The sequence below is a fragment of the Salmo salar genome, chromosome 10 (genome assembly GCF_965601325.2).
Source record: "Salmo salar chromosome 10, fSalSal1, whole genome shotgun sequence".
In the NCBI taxonomy this organism is placed as follows: Eukaryota; Metazoa; Chordata; class Actinopteri; order Salmoniformes; family Salmonidae; genus Salmo; species Salmo salar.
Window position 1 is genome coordinate 99427505 of NC_138300.1, and position 19636 is coordinate 99447140.

Here is a 19636-nt window from a genome sequence, read left to right on the forward strand (position 1 = left end):
ACATTTTACTGCATTGTTAGGCGCTAGTAACATAAACATTTAGCTAAATTGTGTACACGACCAATAAACTTTCATTTGACAAACATTGCATCTGTATTCAAATGCTCATTGGATGCTGAAATAGGAGTAAGGTTTGGGATTGGGGACATGAAACAGAGCTTTGGTAGAAAGTGGATGTGAATGGGAGCAATAATGAAGATGTTTTCAGAGCCTTTGTGCGCTATACTCTACATGAAGTCACTAGCAGAATCCCCACTGCATTTCTGAATTCCTGGATATTGTTTGGAATGTAAATATTTTATGACAATCTCTATTTGAAAATGTTTATGTTGAATGTCCACAGTTTACTATGAAGGGAGGTGTTGAGTGTTCAAACACACACAGAGCGTGCCAAAACAAAAGCCTTTGATGGTGGTCATCAGACAAAGCATGCCATGTCTTCAGAAATACACAAAGCCAGTTGAAAGCTTTCCCCTCTCTCTCTCTCTCGCTCTCTCTCTCTCTCACTCTCTGGATGACTCACTCCAACCTCATCATGTGTAACACACTGTGTCATTAGTCTACTAAGACAATTCAATGGCAATACTTTGAAAAAATGTCCCTTCGTAGCAGATTTGAAATAACTTTCCCCCATTCTTTGAATTAATATTACTGTTAAGACACGGTCTCCAACTTTCCATCTAACAGAGAACACTTCATCTTCAGCTCTCTGCATGTCTCATACTATTTCACATTCACAAACTTCTCCTTCTGATATTAGACTGCTGAAGGTCAGGGAGTTATACTGGGTGTATTATTGCTTTAGTGTGTATGTGTTTGGTGCTTGGGCATGCAGAGTGTGTCTCTGGTCTCCAATGTGTTTGTGTGTGTGTCTGGGACGTCTGTGCCCCCGGGCTCTTCTCCTGCTGTGACAAGGCAAAGGGGGGGTCAAACACACACCCCGTCCCCAACCCCCAACCCCTCCAACACCGTGCACCCAAACACAGATTTGTGAGGAAAAGTAAACACTGCTTTGCCGAATGGGCTTTAATGTTATTTCTGCTTCCTGAATTACAGAGCCCTCCCCCTCCCTCGCTCTGCCTCGGGGCTCGACTCTAGACTACTGCTATCCCTCTCTCACTGTCTCTCGCTCTTACTATCCCTCTCACTCACTTCTATCTATTCAATCCTCTTCTGGCTCCCATTTCACTCTGCCTCTCTCTATCTCAGCATCACTCTCTCTCTCTATCACTCTCCTTCACTTGATCTCAAATCCCCCTTAGCCTCTCATGCCTTTTATTCCAATGGTTTCTATTGCACTTTATTCTCTGTCTTCCCATGCTCTTCTTAGATTACATCGCAATACGTTTTTCTGCCAACTTTACTATACTGCCAACTTTTTTCCAGCTTTTCTTTATATCTGAAAGGTATACCTGTATCAAAGCCAAAACTTTTATTTCCAGCAAACAACGTAGTAATCATTTTGGTAAAGTTCTGCCTATATTTAACAAATTACAAGTCGTATGATATGTTACGAATTGTAATTCGTACAATATGTTATGAATTTGCAATACGTATGAATTCCACATTTTTTATGGCTAACGTTAGTTAGGTGGCTAAGGTTAGCTAGGCTAGGGGTTAGGTTAAGGGGTTAGGAGTTAGGTTAAAGGCTTAAGGTTAGGGGAAGGGTTAGCTAAAAAGTAGTAAGTAGTTGCAAAGTTGCTAAAATACTAAAGTTGTCTGTGATGAGATTCGAACACGGAACCTTCGGGCGGCTAGACGTTCACATTTTATGCCCACCCATCCACGCGCATTTCCTTTTTACTTTAAGTAACCTTCTGTCTTATGTAACCATACCAAACGTAACATACGTAACATCATCCTGAGTCTGCACAACTCTGCCAGGACCTAGGATCAAGGGAGATACTAAAGTGTTTTAGTACTATATCTCTTGACACAATGATGAAAATAATCATGGCCTCTAAACCCTCAAGCTGCATACTGGACCCTATTCCAACTAAACTACTGAAAGAGCTGCTTCCTGTGCTTGGCCCTCCTATGTTGAACATAATAAACGGCTCTCTATCCACCGGATGTGTACCAAGCTCACTAAAAGTGGCAGTAATAAAGCCTCTCTTGAAAAAGCCGAATCTTGACCCATAAATTATAAAAAACTCTCGGCATATATCGAATCTTCCATTCCTCTCAAAAATGTTAGAAAAAGCTGTTGCGCAGCAACTCACTGCCTTCCTGAAGACAAACAATGTATACGAAACACTTCAGTCTGGTTTTAGACCCCATCATAGCACTGAGACTGCACTTGTGAAGGTGGTAAATGACCTTTAATTGACGTCAGACCGAGGCTCTGCATCTGTCCTCGTGCTCCTAGATCTTAGTGCTGCTTTTGATACCATCAATCACCACATTCTTTTGGAGAGATTGGAAACCCAAATTGGTCTACATGGACAAGTTCTGGCCTGGTTTAGATCTTATCTGTTATCTTTGTGGGCTATACTCGGCCTTGTCTTAGGACGGTAAGTTGGTGGTTGGAGACATCCCTCTAGTGGTGTGGGGGCTGTGCTTTGGCAAAGTGGGTGGGGTTATATCCTGCCTGTTTGGCCCTGTCCGGGGGTATCATCGGATGGGGCCACAGTGTCTTCTGATCCCTCCTGTCTCAGCCTCCAGTATTTATGCTGCAGTAGTTTATGTGTCGGGGGGCTAGGGTCAGTCTGTTACATCTGGAGTATTTCTCTTGTCTTATCCGGTGTCCTGTGTGAATTTAAATATGCTCTCTCTAATTCTCTCTCTCTTTCTTTCTCTCGGAGGACCTGAGCCCTAGGACCATGCCTCAGGACTACCTGGCATGATGACTCCTTGCTGTCCCCAGTCCACCTGGCCGTGCTGCTGCTCCAGTTTCAACTGTTCTGCCTGCGGCTATGGAACCCTGACCTGTTCACCGGACGTGCTTGTTGCACCCTCGACAACTACTATGATTATTATTATTTGACCATGCTGGTTATTTATGAACATTTTAACATCTTGACCATGTTCTGTTATAATATCCACCCGGCACAGCCAGAAGAGGACTTGCCACCCCTCATAGCCTGGTTCCTCTCTAGGTTTCTTCCTAGGTTTTTGGAGTTTTTCCTAGGGAGTTTTTCCTAGCCATCGTGCTTCTTTCACATGCATTGCTTGCTGTTTGGGGTTTTAGGCTGGGTTTCTGTACAGAACTTTGAGATATCAGCTGATGTACGAAGGGCTATATAAATAAATTTGATTTGATTTTGATATCATACTAAATTGAGTGTCCCGGATTCTCGGTTTGATCAGTCAAGGAAATAAAATTGCGGAAAACATAGATGGAGAACAAGCTAAAGGATGAAAAATACCAGAGTTTTGGCACAGGTATAGCTGAGTAGCGCTAGCGAAAGTGTAAATCACAGTCCATAGATGCTGATAATTGATTGTCCTGTGTCCCATTGTGACATAGCTCCACGGCTCTGACACCACCATCTGCGGGGGACGCATAGCACCTCCCCACAATTCCCAACCAACGCGTCTCCGGTATGTATCCTCTATCATTTGAATGTGTTGACAGTTGGAGAAATTGTTTGAGCTGCGCTAAAAATTCTAAAAAGTATGAAAGCTAACGGTCCAATATTCCACTGTTGTGCATATGTGTACACATTTTGGTAAACATGCACGGGTATGATAAACCCTTAACGCCACTTGGCAAAAAATGTAATAAATGCTCCCACTTTTATAATTTTTATTTCTATTTCAACAAATCAATCAAATCAAAGTATCAATATAATATCGTCCAAAATAATATTTTGATATTGTAACGATCGTCTGGAAGAGGGGACCAAGATGCAGCGTGGTAAGTGGTCATAATGATTTTTAATGAGACTTCAAAAACAAACAGGGAAAATGATAGCCAACAGTTCTGCCAGGTGAACACACAAGACAGAAAACAACTACCCACAAAACCCCAAAGGAAAACAGGCTGCCTAAGTATGATTCCTAATCAGAGACAACGATAGACAGCTGCCTCTGATTAGGAACCCTACTCGGCCCAAAACAAAGAAATACAAAAACATAGAAAAAGGAACATAGAACGCCCCAAAACACACAGAAAAACACCCCCTGCCATGCCCTGACCAAACTACAATAACAAATAACCCCTTTTACTGGTCAGGACGTGACAGATATGTAACTGTATCGATTTTTTCCCTCACCACTATTTTATATTGCTACATTGCATTGTTCGCCACTTTGTCACTTCCCCATCCAAAAACCCATTACCCAATGAATAAATAGATTAAAAAACATAGAGGCCATTCTCTGTGGCTGTCTAACAAATGGGCTAAATCAGACTGCAGGAATAAAACAATGGAAGGATAAAACAATGAGTGCAGGCTAGATGTAATTATCAGACACGTCAGAGGCAGGTAACCCAAACAGCATTCTAACTACATGAGATGGGGAGTATAGAGAGGAAGAAGGGAGTGTGGGATGACTTCAGGTGGCTTAAAGCGGATATTGTGTGCCTTATCTGTCATCTGCAGCACCTCTGCTCTTATTCTAGAGAGAGGCAAAGTCAGAGAGGGGGGGGGGGGCATGGATTGTGTGTTTGTGGCTGTGTTATGCCTCCTCTTCCTCAGCTCAGAGGGATAATAAACCCTGAGCTTCTCTTCTCCTCTCTGCGTGCTGCAATCTGTCTTGATGGCAGACCTCTACACGGTTCCCACCTGATGGATCCTGACTCCGGCCTATATCAGGATGGCCATGGAGGTCTGGGAGATGTGTATTGAGGCACATGTGCATGTTAACTTCCTCTGCAGGAACAAGCTAGCTTCTTGCTACTGACTTAAAGTTTACAAAGTTGGCTTGGATTGCAATTGGTAGCAAAGTACTGAATCCTAGTGAGCAATGTTGGATACTAGTATAATGGTGCCTTGTGACTGTGAAACCATTAGCATGTAGCCATGTTAGTGTATAGCTAGCATGTAGCTAGCATGTAACTGGTGTGTAGCTAGCGGGTAGTTACTATGTAGTGTGTAGCTCCTTACCTGCGGTGGTGAGACAGTGTTCCTCGTCACTGTTGTCCTGACAGTTGTCCTGTCCGTTACACAGGAAACTGCGGTCCACACAGCGCCCGTTACGACACTTGAAGCGGGCCTCCATGCACACCAGCGGGTTACCTGCTGTGAGAGGACCACAACACAGCTCAGAGGTTAGAGGTCAGGGGATAGAGGTAAGGGGTTAGGTATGTGATAAACAAACTGTAGGCATTCTTTTGTTTCATTTTTATAACCACCAGCTCCTTAAACTGAAGAGCGGGAGAAACCTAAAAAAACGAGAGAAACCTCAAACCTTTTACACAGTCCAATTGATCAATTTATCAAAGAAATATCAAGAGGGAATTAATGAAAAAATGAAATGCATCACACCGCATCGAGAGATACAGTAAAACCATTTGATCTCGGTTTTTGATTAGATACACAAATAGCATGAGAGACCTCAGAACACTTCTGATTCCTCTATGCACTCTTGTGCTGCTTGGCCTTTGTTCCAAGCCTGAGCAGAATGAGGCTGAATTATCTTGTAAGAATATCCAGACAATTAGGCAGTAAAGACATTGTGGTCGGTTCTCAGAGCGCGGTGTTCTAGCACAGAGCACGCGGAAGGAGCGCAGTTCCATTTAAATGGCTAGATTAGATGTGCATCAGCGTGGGGGCCTGTAGGCTAGGCACAGTGTCTCTGACGATGGAGAGTGATTGGCTCGTTAGAAACTGCTCTGCCGAGATGGAGAGAAACAGGAACAAAGGGAGGGAGCCATGTGAGCCCACTCCCAAATCCACCACTTCTATACAGTGGGGGAAAAAGGTATTTGATCCCCTGCTGATTTTGTACGTTTGCCCACTGACAAAGAAATGATCAGTCTATGATTTTAATAGTAGGTTTATTTGAACAGTGAGAGACAGAATAACAACAAAAAAATCCAGAAAAACGCATGTCAAAAATGTTATAAAATGATTTGCATTTTAATGAGGGAAATAAGTATTTGACCCCTCTGCAAAACATGACTTAGTACTTGGTGGCAAAACCCTTGTTGGCAATCACAGAGGTCAGACGTTTCTTGTAGTTGGCCACCAGGTTTGCACACATCTCAGGAGGGATTTTGTCCCACTCCTCTTTGCAGATCTTCTCCAAGTCATTAAGGTTTCGAGGCTGACGTTTGGCAAGTCGAACCCTCAGCTCCCTCCACAGATTTTCTATGGGATTAAGGTCTGGAGACTGGCTAGGCCACTACAGGACCTTAATGTGCTTCTTCTTGAGCCACTCCTTTGTTGCCTTGGCTGTGTGTTTTGGGTCATTGTCATGCTGGAATACCCATCCACGACCCATTTTCAATGCCCTGGCTGAGGGAAGGAGGTTCTCACCCAAGATTTGACGGTACATGGCCCCGTCCATCGTCCCTTTGATGCGGTGAAGTTGTCCTGTCCCCTTAGCAGAAAAACACCCCCAAAGCATAATGTTTCCACCTCCATGTTTGACGGTGGAGATGGTGTTCTTGGGGTCATAGGCAGCATTCCTCCTCCTCCAAACACGGTGAGTTGAGTTGATGTCAAAGAGCTCCATTTTGGTCTCATCTGACCACAACACTTTCACCCAGTTGTCCTCTGAGTCATTCAGATGTTCATTGGCAAACTTCAGACGGGCATGTATATGTATTCTTGAGCAGGGGGACCTTGCGGGCGCTGCAGGATTTCAGTCCTTCACAGCGTAGTGTGTTACCAATTGTTTTCTTGTTGACTATGGTCCCAGCTGCCTTGAGATCATTGACAAGATCCTCCCAGGGAGTTCTGGGCTGATTCCTCACCGTTCTCATTATCATTGCACCTCCACGAGGTGAGATCTTGCATGGAGCCCCAGGCCGAGGGATATTGACAGTTCTTTTGTGTTTCTTCCATTTGCGAATAATCGCACCAAATGTTGTCACCTTCTCACCAAGCTGCTTGGCGATGGTCTTGTAGCCCATTCCAGCCTTGTGTAGGTCTACAATCTTGTCCCTGACATCCTTGGAGAGCTCTTTGGTCTTGGCCATGGTGGAGAGTTTGTAATCTGATTGATTGATTGCTTCATTGGACAGGTGTCTTTTTTACAGGTAACAAGCTGCGGTTAGGAGCACTCCCTTTAAGAGTGTGCTCCTAATCTCAGCTCGTTACCTGTATAAAAGACACCTGGGAGCCAGAAATCTTTCTGATTGAGAGGGGGTCAAATACTTATTTCCCTCATTAAAATGCAAATCAATTTATAACATTTCTGACATGCGTTTTTCTGGATATTTATGTTGTTATTCTTTCTCTCACTGTTCTAATAAACCTACCATTAAAATTATAGACTGATCCTTTCTTTGTCAGTGGGCAAACGTACAAAATCAGCAGGGGATCAAATACTTTTTCCCCCACTGTATACTACAGCTAAAGCTGGCTCACAAATTATCCTAACAAGAGGACAAGTTGCACTGATCATACAGTAGGTCCAGAAGACCAACCTGTGTTTAAATACAGTATGTGGTTATATAGAGAGTGGCTTCCATGACATACTGTACATTAAGGTCATGATGGGGTATTATGCCAGGATTATTATGGGATGGGAGGTGGTTGCTGTGGGATACTCACTGCATTTCTTCTCGTCGCTCCCGTCAGGACAGTCACTGAAGCCATTGCAACGGAACCGCCCGATGATACAGTGGATCCCGTTGGCACAGGCGAAGAACGTCGGAGCACACTTGGACTTTATCTTGGCTGTGGGGAGGAGAGGAGTGGGGGAGAGAGCGAGGGAGAGGAGGGGGAGAAGGGTCTGTTATTAGGATGATGGCAGAAATGACTATGGATGGATGATGCTACAGTTTTAAGTGTCTCATAATAGAGTTGAGCTGTGGGGAAAAGAGAGAAATATGAGAAAGAAGAATGAATGAGAAGAAGGGAAAGAAGTAGAGGGAGAGAAAGGGAAGGAAGGAGAGAGAGAGATGAAGAACAGGACAGTGAGTGAGGGGGAGACAAGGAGTGAGAGGCGAGTGGGAGGGATAGAGGGATGTGGGTCCTACCAGACTATCACTGTATATTACAGGCAACTGCTCGCATTTCATTCATGGCCTTAAAAGATCCTTCTTATTGACATTCTGGCAATGGTGAGTTCTAATACAGAATGTTACAAATGTAGTTCTGTTATACTAAAGGTCAGTCAATTTATCAGTTCTACTTGTCCTGCAGTACTTCTTTGCACTTTCTCTATAGACCTACCCCCCACCTTAAGAGCTACATGTTGGAAACAGAATGGAAAGCAGTTAGGAAGGAGAGCAGACAGAAAGCAGACAGAGACAAAGAGAGAACAAAGTGGAGGGAAGCGTTAGTATAGATCCACCATCGATCAATCTAACGGAGGGTAGACGGAGGGAGGGCCAGATCTCGGTGGATAGCCAGGAGGTTGATGAGCCTCCACCCCCATCACCCAGCCCTGTTTAACCCCAGCAGCACCTAACTTTAGCTGCCTGCTTTAGATACATTGATCCCCTCTCTGGAGGAGGAAAACACTGTGGAGAAAGTAGCTACACCAGGCAGAGGACAGACAGGGTGACGCATGGGGAGAAGTCAGACCAGAAAGAACTAGGTTACTTTGGATGCTTTTCAGTCCAGAGCAGATAATTACTTTCCAGGGCCTGGATAGGCGTTTTGAGAAGTGCATTGGATTTGCATAGACCCATGGAGTCCGTTTCATAGTGTGACCCAAGCCTGCTATGGCAAGATGAGTCCATCTGGGACACTCTGCCGTGCAAATTAAAGAACCTTAGTGGATTTCTAATGTAGATAATGCTCTATCTGGGGTGGGGGGGTGGGGGACAGAGAGAGAGAAGAGAGAGAGCTAAAACCACTTATCCTTCAGAACTTCTACTTCTTAATCTGTACTTTATAATTAATTCAACATTCAAAGTTTAATTCCCTCTGGAAAATGTATGCAACACAAAAGCTTAGTAAATCAGACGCTATAAGAAGAGATCTAACCTTCTGTAGGTCGCATGGTCAACTCAGCAGTCAGTTGAGCAACCACCAGTAACCAGTTAGCCACCAGTATGTGGGCACAGACACTGCATACATAACCGGCGGCTCTAGTAAAACCCAGCATTACAAAGCAAGGCCTCAACCCTCTGAATCACTGACACAGGAAAGGGGTGTAGTGAGTGGGTACACAGTATATCTCTAAGCCAGCCAACACCCAAACATCTCCCTGTGTTTTCGCCACTTTGAATAACAAAGAGAATTATTATTGGCCTGTCCATGGCTTGGCACTGCGCCATTTAAAATGCCAGGGGCACACATTTCTCCCCCTACAATCCATTGTGGTAGGCTGATTTATGAGCTCTTTCAAGCTGCAGCGATTATGTGTGGAAGAAGGAGGGGTACGCAGAGCACCCGCATACTCTCTCCTCTCTGAAATGCAATCCCTCAACACTGGAGCGTCTGGTCTGCCTGTGTGTGTGTGTGTGTGTGTGTGTGTGTGTGTGTGTGTGTGTGTGTGTGTGTGTGTGTGTGTGTGTGTGTGTGTGTGTGTGTGTGTGTGTGTGTGTGTGTGTGTGTGTGTGTGTGTAGCCTTTGTTTACAGCCACAGCGGAGGCCCTGAGTGCTTAAAGCCCATTCTGCATGGATGGTATATCACATTCATTAAACTCTGCGGAGAAAAAAGACATGGCTCTGAGTTGTTGTTTTTCTTCATATTTTCTCAATCTCTCTCACTTTGCTGTAGAAAACAATCAAAACAGATTGCAGTCTGTTTCTCACATATCATGTCTTTCTTGCATTTCTTTTGGTCTCCTAAGAAAGTGAGAATTCGAGCGGAGAATGGTTTGTGGCTACATTGAACTGAAGTCTCAATCCACTTCTTTTGTCTGCTCCTTTCCTTTATCATCTACTCATACGAAGGACAGGAGACGAGGATGCACCCCTGGAAAGGGGCCCCTTTCATTTTTCCCTTTATCCCGGACCCGGGGTGCATCCTCGTCAGTAGTCCAACTAAAATGTGTCTTCCACATTTAACCCAACCCCTTTAAATCAGAGAGGTGCGGGGGGGCTGCCTTAATTAACATCCACGTCTTTGGCTTCCAGGGAACAGTGGGTTAACTGCCTTACTCAGGGGCAGAACGACAGATTTGTACCTTATCAGCTCGGAGATTCAATCCAGCAACCTTCCGGTTACTGGCCCAATGCTCTAACCACTAGGCTACTTGCCACCCCATGCCCTGTCATGGCTACCTTTCCTCCTTCTCCCCCAGTAGCACCAGTATGGATAGCCACTGTCTGATCCAAGCTTATATTGTCAGAATTAGTTCAAAAATTTGCATTAATGTTAATTTCATGGCGGTCGCACAGAAACTGGATTGGTGGGGGTGGGTGGAGGGGTGTGGAAGGGGGAAGTTAATGTGCTTATAGCTGCATTCACATCTGTTTGGGGTCACCTCGTCCTCCACAGGCAGAGCAGAGTGCAGCTCTCAGGACATAAAAAAACAATCAAAGTTAATTAGAGAAGCTACATAGTTTTGGGTAAAAGAGGGGGAGCGGAGAGGGGAGAGACTTTACAAAATAAAAAATTAGACCCTGTTATTAAATGTCCCTTGTTTATTCCTCTGTGAAGGTGTTCTCTTTATTTTTGTTTCCTGGAATCCCTTGCTCTCCACCTCTCTAAATGTAAGTACTTTCTTGTTTATTTTCCAGAGCATTGTCCTTCAACCTCTCCCACTCCCTCCCCCCACTCTTCCACCACTCCTATCACAAGCTCCCTCTTAGTTGAATTTCTCTAATTCTGGGCCAAGTTTTTCCCCTTCTCCTCTGAGCCTAAATAGAAGTTGTTTACAAAAAACAGCCCCAGTTTTTTTGTATGGCTTCCAAAGTCAGTGGGGGTGTTCGGCTCAGCAGTACAAATTAAAACGAATGCGCCTGCAGTCAGGTAAGGCCAATACCAGCAGGAAAATAAAATTGAAGCTTATTTACTGCATTTCTACACAACTTAAAAAATAAAAAAATAAATTTTGAGAACAGCAAAAAATAAGCTAAATTTACTTCAGACGTTATTACCTTGTTGCTGTAGCTTCATTTACAGTGCATTTGGAAAGTATTTAGACCCCTAGACTTTTTCCACATGTTATGTTACAGCCTTATTCTAAAATGCATTAAATAGATGTTTTCCCTCATCAATCTACACACAATACCCCACAATGACAAAGCGAAAACAGGTTTTTAGAAATGTTTTCAAATATATAAAAAAATATATATATATACCTTATTTACATAAGTATTCAGACCCTTTGCTATGAGACTCGAAATTGAACTCAGGTGCATCCTGTTTCCATTGATCATCCTTGAGATGTTTCTAGAACTTGATTGGTGTTCACCTGTGGTAAAAACACTGCTATGCACTAGCTACATAAGCACCGTGATTAAAACTCTAGTTTAGTTTCATGTCAAATCAAACAGCAGTTACAGTACCAAGCCCAAGTCATCTACACAGGGGTGGAAAACTCCAGTCCTCGATTGGTGTCACACTTTTTCTCCATCCCTAGCAAACACAGCTGATTAATCAAATTGCATTGTAAACTGAAGATCATGATTAGGTGATTATTGGAGTCAGGTGTGTTAGCTAGGGCAAAAAAAGCACTCGAGGACTGGAATTATAGCCATCTTTACCTGCCAATTGATGCCGCTGGCGCAAAGGCACACACACACGCACCCACACACACACACTTCATGGGTGAGTGCTTTTCCTTTCAAATCCTTCCTAAACCTTATACTAGAGAACATTCTTAATTGCAAATATGTTTGCCATAAAAGTATCTAAGCAGCGAAGAGCATGATAGTTTTAGCCTTTATTAAATCATTTAGATTTTTTCCTTACAGCATCCCTCCAACCTTCTCCTCTCCTTCCGCAGCCAATACTTTCCCTCCTTATTTTCCTTCCCCCTCTCCTGCCCCTCAGCACATCCCCCCCTCAGCCCCTCCTACCTTCCTTCTCTCCCTCGCTCCATAAGAAAATAAGTCTCTGAGCACAGGTGGACCAGGTCGTGACGAGCATGCATGAGCGAGAGTGAGGAGTGACATGGAGCGGAGGGGAATAAAAGAAAATAGAGAAAAGAGAGAGAGAGAGAGAGAGAGAGAGAGAGAGGAAAAGGCTGAGGAGTTGAAAGGATATTCTCTGACCTTGCCTGTGCGTTTGTGTGGGAAGGAAAATCGATGGGTAATGGAGTCTGGGTGAAAGCAAGGAGGGCACACAGAGACAGAGGCAGTCTGCTAGGAGGTTGGGAGATCAAACTAATCAATCTGGCTCCTTCAGAGTCCTGGCCCAGTCTGACGCTGTACAATGCAATAAACATCTGAGGGAGAACAATGTACAGTAGGTTGGCACTAAAGAGCAGCCTTCGGCCTTGCTCTCTCTTCGCCCCGAAACGTTAATGGAACTTTTCGATCACGCCCAGGCCAGCAACGTTCAGGCGATATTGCCAACATGTGTAGAAGGGGAGCAGTGACTCCTAGACACCGTATGTCTTTGCAATGATTGAAAATCAGTCTATTTCATAAACTGTCAAGGCACTATGTGTAACCTTCTGTCAAGAAAAGTGTGTGCTATATCAAATATGTGGCACTGAAGGAGATGGCTGCTGTTTTACAATCCCGTAACCAATTGTGCTATTGTGTATGTTTTGTCGTGTTATTTGTAACTTATTTTGTACATAATGTTTCTGCCACCGTGTCTTATGACCGAAAAGAGTTTATTGATATCAGGGCAGCGATTACTCACCCCGTACTGGAGAAATTCTTCTTCCTCAACGAGTCGGGCGGGAAGGATTTATTCCAGACACGTGACAAGGCCTTCATCCCGGTCATTCGCAGGAAGAAAAGACGGAGGTATCGTGGACGACGGTCCGGGTGCCTTGTAAGGATCCCTCGCTGAGAGGGTAATCTACCTTTACCATCGGTCCTATTAGCCAACGTACAATCAATCAATCAATCAATAATAAAATAGATGAACTACGAGCACGTATATCCTACCAACGGGACATTAAAAACGATAATATCTTGTTTCACCGAGTCGTGGCTGAACGACGACATGAATAACATACAGTTGGTAGGTTTTAAGCTTTTTCGGCAGAATAGAACAGCGGCCTCTGGTAAGACTAGGGGTGGCGGCCTATGCATATTTGTAAACAACAGCTGGTGGACGAAATTTAAGGAAGTCTCGAGGTTTTGCTCGCCTGAGGTAGAGTATCCCATGATAAGCTGTACACCACACTATTTACCAAGAGAGTTTACATCTACAATTTTCGTAGCTGTCTATATACCACCGCAGACCGATGCTGGCACCAAAACCGCACTCAATGAGCTGTATACGGCCATAGGCAAACAGGAAAACGCTCATCCAGAGGCGGCACTCCTAGTGGCCGGGGACTTTAATGCAGGGAAACTCAAATCCAGTTTTGCCTAATTTCTATCAGCATGTTAAATGTGCAACCAGAGGGAAAAAAATAGACCACCTTTACTCCAGACACAGAGACGCGTACGAAGCTCTCCCTCCATTTGGCAAATCTGACCATAATTATATTGTTCTGATTCCTGCTTACAAGCAAAAACTAAAGCAGGAAGCACCAGTGACTCGGTCAACAAGAAAGTGGTCAGATGAAGCCGATGCTAAGCTACAGGACTGTTTTGCAAGCACAGACTTGAATATGTTCCGGGATTCTTCCAATGGCATTAAGGAGTACACCACATCTGTCGCTGGCTTCATCAATAAGTGCATCGATGACGTCATCCCCACAGTGACCATACGTACATACGCCAACCAGAAGCCAATGATTACAGGCAACATCCGCACTGAGCTAAAAGGTAGAGCTGCTGCTTTCCAGGAGGGGGACTCTAATCCGGAAGCTTATATGAAATCCTGCTAGGCCCTCTGATGAACCATCAAACAGGCAAAGAATCAATACAAGGCTAAGATTGAATCGTACTACACCGGCTACGACGCTCGTCGGATGTGGCAGGGCTCGCAAACTATTACAGACTACAACGGGAAGCACAGCCACGAGCTGCCCAGTGACACAAACCTACCAGATGAGCTAAATTACTTCTATGCTCGCTTCAAGGTAAGTAGCACTGAAACATGCATGAGTGCACCAGCTGTTCCAGACGACTGTGTGATCACGCTGTCCATAGCTTTTAAACAGGTCAACATTCACAAGGCTGCAGGGCCAGACGAATTACCAGGACGTGTACTCTGACCAACTGGTAAGAGTCTTCACTGACATTTTCAACCTGTCCCTGATTGAGTCTGTAATACCAACATGTTTCAAGCAGACCACCATAGTCCCTGTGTCCAAGAACACTAAGGAAACCTGCCTAAATGACTACCAACCCGTAGCACTCACGTCTGTAGCCATGAAGTGCTCTGAAAGGCTGCTCATGGCTCATGTCAACACCATTATCCCAAAACCCTAGACCCACTCCAATTTGCATACCGCCCCAACAGATCCACAGATGATGCCATCTCTATTGCACTCAACACTGCCCTTTTCCACCTGTACAAAAGGAACACCTATGTGAGAATGCTATTCATTGACTACAGCTCAGTGTTCAACACCATAGTGCCCTCAAAGCTCATCACTAAGCTAAGGACCCTGGGACTAAACACCTCCCTCTGCAACTGGATCCTGGACTTCCTGACGGGCTGCCCCCAGGTGGTAAGGATAGGTAACAACACATCCGCCATGCTGATCCTCAACATGGGGGCCCCTCAGGGGTGCGTGCTCAGTCCCCTCCTGCACTCCCTGTTCACTCATGACTGCATGGCCAGGCACAACTCCAACACCATCATCAAGTTTTCTGATGACACAACAGTGGTAAGCCTGATCACTGACGATGAGACAGCCTATAGGGAGGTCAGAGACCTGATCGTGTGGTGCCAGGACAACAACCTTTCCCTCAATGTGATCAAGACAAAGGAGATTATTGTGGACTACAGGAAAAGGAGGACCGAGCACGCCGCCGATATCATCGATGGGGCTGCAGTGGAGCAGGTTGAGAGCTTCAAGTTCCTTGGTGTCCACATCACCAACAAACTATCATGGTCCAAACACACTAACATGTTGACCAGACCGGACACGTTGAGTGCGCAAGCGTTGCAAAATACATTTCGAAATCCATGTTATTCAATTATTGCACCCACACTGCTCGCGCGCGCTAACAAGTGTCTGCGATGCCAAGGGCTAAAATAGAACTCCTTTCTATTTCTGATGCAGTTCGCGCTGCAAGTCCTGCCTCTCCCATCTCCTCATTGGTTTATAGAAGCAGGTACCCACGTGCCATCTCCTCATTGGTTATACCCACGTGGGTGATTGAAAGACTAAATGTTTTTCCGGTTGTCGTGGTAATGCTATGAAAGTGTAGATGCCAATCACCATATAAGTTCAAAGATGAAAAAGCCTGGAAGGAGGAGAGATGACTAGAAACGATTTGGTTGGCCGTTTTATGTGTGGATTAATTGTCGGAGTAGAGGACCTTGTGCATTTCAGGTAAAATAACAACTCAATGTTTATATCCCAGGACAAATTAGCTAGCAACAGCAAGCTAGCTAAATAGGACAAATTAGCTAGCAAGTGCAAGCTAACTAGCTAAATTGCATACATGTTTAATGCTTTTCGACCTGTCCCCAAATAAATGTCATTGGTTCACAGTTTGTTTTGATATTTTAACCTGCGTGTAACGATCGCGGTTGGTGTGGGAGGACAAAATAAATGTATGCACGATAGCACGTGCACAGCCGGTTTGGGTTCCGTGTACGACAGTCGTGAAGAGAGCACAACAAAGCCTATTTCCCCTCAGGAGACTGAAAAGACTTGGCATGGGTCCTCAGATCCTCAAAAGGTTCTACAGCTGCACCATCGAGAGCATCCTGACTGGTTGCATCACTGCCTGGTATGGCAACTGCTCGGCCTCCGACCACAAAGCACTACAGAGGGTAGTGCATACGGCCCAGTACATCACTGGGGTCAAGCTTCCTGCCATCCAGGACCTCTAAATCAGGTGGTGTCAGAAGAAGGCCCTAAAACTTGTCGAAGACTCCAGCCACCCTAGTCATAGACTGTTCTCTCTGCTACCACACGGCAAGCGCCAAGTCTAGGTCCAAAAGGCTCCTTAACAGCTTCAACCCCCAAGCCATAAGAATCCTGAACAGCTAATCAAAGGGCTAGCCAGACCCCTCTTTTACACTGCTGCTACTCTCTGTTTATAATCTATGCATAGTCACTTTAACTCTACCTACATGTACATATTACCTCAAATACCTCAACTAACCAGTGCCCCCGCACATTGACTCTGTACCGGTAACCCCTGCTGTTTAATTATTTGTTACTTTTTCCCCCTAATTTTTACTCAACATTTATTTGTATTTGTTTTCTTAACTTCTTAAAGCACTGTTGGTTTAAGGGCTTGTAAATATGCATTTCACTGTAAGGTTTACACCTGTTGTATTCGGCGCATGTGACAAATCCAAATTTGATGAAAACATCATGTTGAATGCATCTTCCTTTAGAAAGCTGGCTTTGACTGGCCCAGCGGTCTAAGGCAATGTATCTCAGTGCGAAAGGCGTCACTTTAGTACCTGGTTCGAATCCAGGCTGTATCAAATCCGGCCGCCGCAATTGGGAGTCCCATAGGGCGGCGCACAATCGGCCCAGCATCATCCGGATTTCCCTCTGGGAAAGGCCTTCCCCTCTGGGATTTACTGATGGCCACTCATTTTTTACACGTCCTACTTTTTCTGCCTCTATATATTCTCATCTCTCCCTCTTTCTCACTCTGTCCTTTGTATATATTTTGTATATCTCTAGCTCCTCTCTTTCTTCTTCTCTCACCATCCTCCTTCTCAACTATGAGGGCCAGGTCCAGTAAGCCCAGTCACCCCCCTTATCTCTTCTCGCAACCCAGGAAATACATAAAACACACATACAGTACCAGTCAAAAGTTTGGACAACTCATTCAAGGGTTTTTCTTTATTTTTACTATTTTCTACATTGTTGAATAATAGTGAAGACATCAAAACTATGAAATAACACATATGGAATCATGTAGTAACCAAAAACATGCTAAACAATCCAAATATATTTTATATTTGAGATTCTTCAAAGTAACCACCCTTTGCCTTGATAACAGCTTTGTACATTCTCTCAACCAGCTTCATGCGGTATTCATCTGGAATGCATTTCAATTAACAGGTGTGCCTTGTTAAAAGATCATTTGTGGAATTTCTTTCCTTCTTAATGCGTTTGAGCCAATCAGTTGTGTTGTGACAAGATAGGGGTGGTATACAGAAGATAGCCCTATTTGGTAAAAGACCAAGTCTATATTATGGCAAGAACAGCTCAAATAAGCAAAGAGAAATGACAGTCCATCATTACTTTAAGACATGAAGGTCAGTCAATCTAGAAAATTTCAAGCACTATGATGAAATTGGCTCTCATGAGGAGCGCCACAGGAAAGGAAGACCTTCTGCTGCAGAGGATAAGTTCATTAGAATTACCAGCCTCAGAAATTGCAGCCCAAATAAATGCTTCAGAGTTCAAGTAACAGACAAATCTTAACATCAACTGTTCAGAGGAGACTCCGTGAATCAGGCCTTCATGGTCGAATTTCTGCAAAGAAACCACTACTAAAGAATACCAATGAGAAGAGACTTGCTTGGGCCAAGAAACACGAGCAATGAACATAAGACCGGTGGAAATCTGTCCTTTGGTCTGATGAGTCCAAATTTGAGACGCAGAGTAGGTGAATGGATGATCTCCGCATGTGTGGTTCCCACCGTGAAGCATGGAGGAGGTGTAATGGTGTGGGGGTGCTTTGCTGGTGACACTGTTGATGATTTATTCAGGATTCAAGGCACACTTAACCAGCATGGCTACCACATAATTCTGCAGCGATATGCCATCCCATCTGGTTTGCGCTTAGTGGGACTATCATTTGTTTTTCAACAGGACAATGACCCAACACACTTCCAAGCTGTGTAAGGGCTACTTGACCATGAAGGAAAGTTATGGAGTGCTGCATTAGATGACCTGACGTCCACAATCACCCAACCTCAACCCAATTGAAATGGTTTGGGATGAGTTGGACCGCAGTGTAAAGGAAAAGCAGTCAACAAGTCTTCAGCATATGTGGGAACTCCTTTAATAGTGATGGAAAAGCATTCCCGGGGAAGCTGGTTGAGAGAATGCCAAGAGTGTGCAAAGCCGTCGTTAAGTTTTTGGTTACTACATGATTCCGTATGTGTTATTTCATCATTTTGATGTCTTCACTATTATTCTACAATGTAGAAAATAGTAAAAATAAAGAAAAACCCTTGAATGAGTAGGTGTGTCCAAACTTTTGATTGGTACTGTTCATGCACATGCATAAACTTGCAGATTTTGCATGCACGCATGTAGACATATACTGCCAAACTACTGAGACATTGTCACGCTCTGACCTAGAAGAGCTGTGTTTTCTCTGTTTAGCTAGGCCAGGGTGTGATAGGTGGGTGGGCATTCTATGTTTTGTGTTCTATGTTTTGGCCGGGTATGGTTTCCAATCAGAGGCAGGTGTCTATCGTTGTCTCTGATTGGAAGCCATACTTAGGCAGCCTGTTTTTCCTTCGTTTTTTGTGGGTAGTTGTTTTCCGTTTTGTTGTAAGTACATGACTGAACTGTCTGCTGTCATTTGTGTTTATTTGTAAAGGGTTCATTTCTTTCATTAAACTCAAGATGAACATATTCCACGCTGCACCTTGGTCTGCTCATGTTGACGCCTGTGACAGACATGCACAAAATCTCACTTAACCCAGTACACAGTAGACACACGCTGCCAAAATACAGAATCCCTGAAGTTCTGTGATATACATGTTTTCATTTAACACACGCTTTTTGAAGGAAAAGGTAGTTCATGAGTTAAGTTTTAGAGGGCATTGACTTTGCACTGGCTTTGGAATACAGTAAAACAATAACTTGTGTAATGTTCCTGTTAGGGCTAGGGGGCAGTATTGACACGGCTGGATAAAAAACGTACCCGATTTAATCTGGTTACTACTCCTGCCCAGTAACTAGAATATGCATATAATTATTGGCTTTGGATAGAAAACACCCTAAAGTTTCTAAAACTGTTTGAATGGTGTCTGTGAGTATAACAGAATTCAAATGGCAGGTCAAAACCTGAGAGGATTCTGTACAGGAAGTACCCTGTCTGACCATTTCTTGGCCTTGTTGATTATGTCTATCAATTACAGGGGATCTCTGCTCTTACGTGACACTTTCTACGGCTCACATGGACTCTAAGAAGGCGGCAAAATGCTGAATCGTGGCTTTGCAGGCTCTGGCTGAAACAAAGTAGCGCGTTTGGGTAGTGGCTGGTTACAGTACTGTGAGACTCAGGCTCGTGCCCGCGTCGACCGAAAGCTTTCTTTTCCTTTGTCTGTTTACCTAAAAGGATATTCCCGGTCGGAATATTATCGCTTTTTTACGAGAAAAATGGCATAAAAATGGATTTTAAACAGCGGTTGACATGCTTCGAAGTACGGTAATGGAATA

At 44.2% G+C, this 19636-nt stretch overlaps 1 protein-coding gene across 1 annotated transcript in view; it reads right to left on the reverse strand.

Moving 5' to 3' along the window:
- The window catches only part of LOC123728309 (low-density lipoprotein receptor class A domain-containing protein 3), a 147483-nt gene that overhangs the window by 46153 nt on the left and 81694 nt on the right, over window positions 1-19636 (reverse strand). Inside the window, exons 3-4 of the mRNA XM_082957291.1 lie at window positions 7668-7793; window positions 5052-5186 (exon numbers count right to left, since the gene is read on the reverse strand). Of these exons, the coding sequence (XP_082813417.1) occupies window positions 5052-5186; window positions 7668-7793 (261 nt within the window). The remainder of the gene's footprint in view (window positions 1-5051; window positions 5187-7667; window positions 7794-19636) is intronic.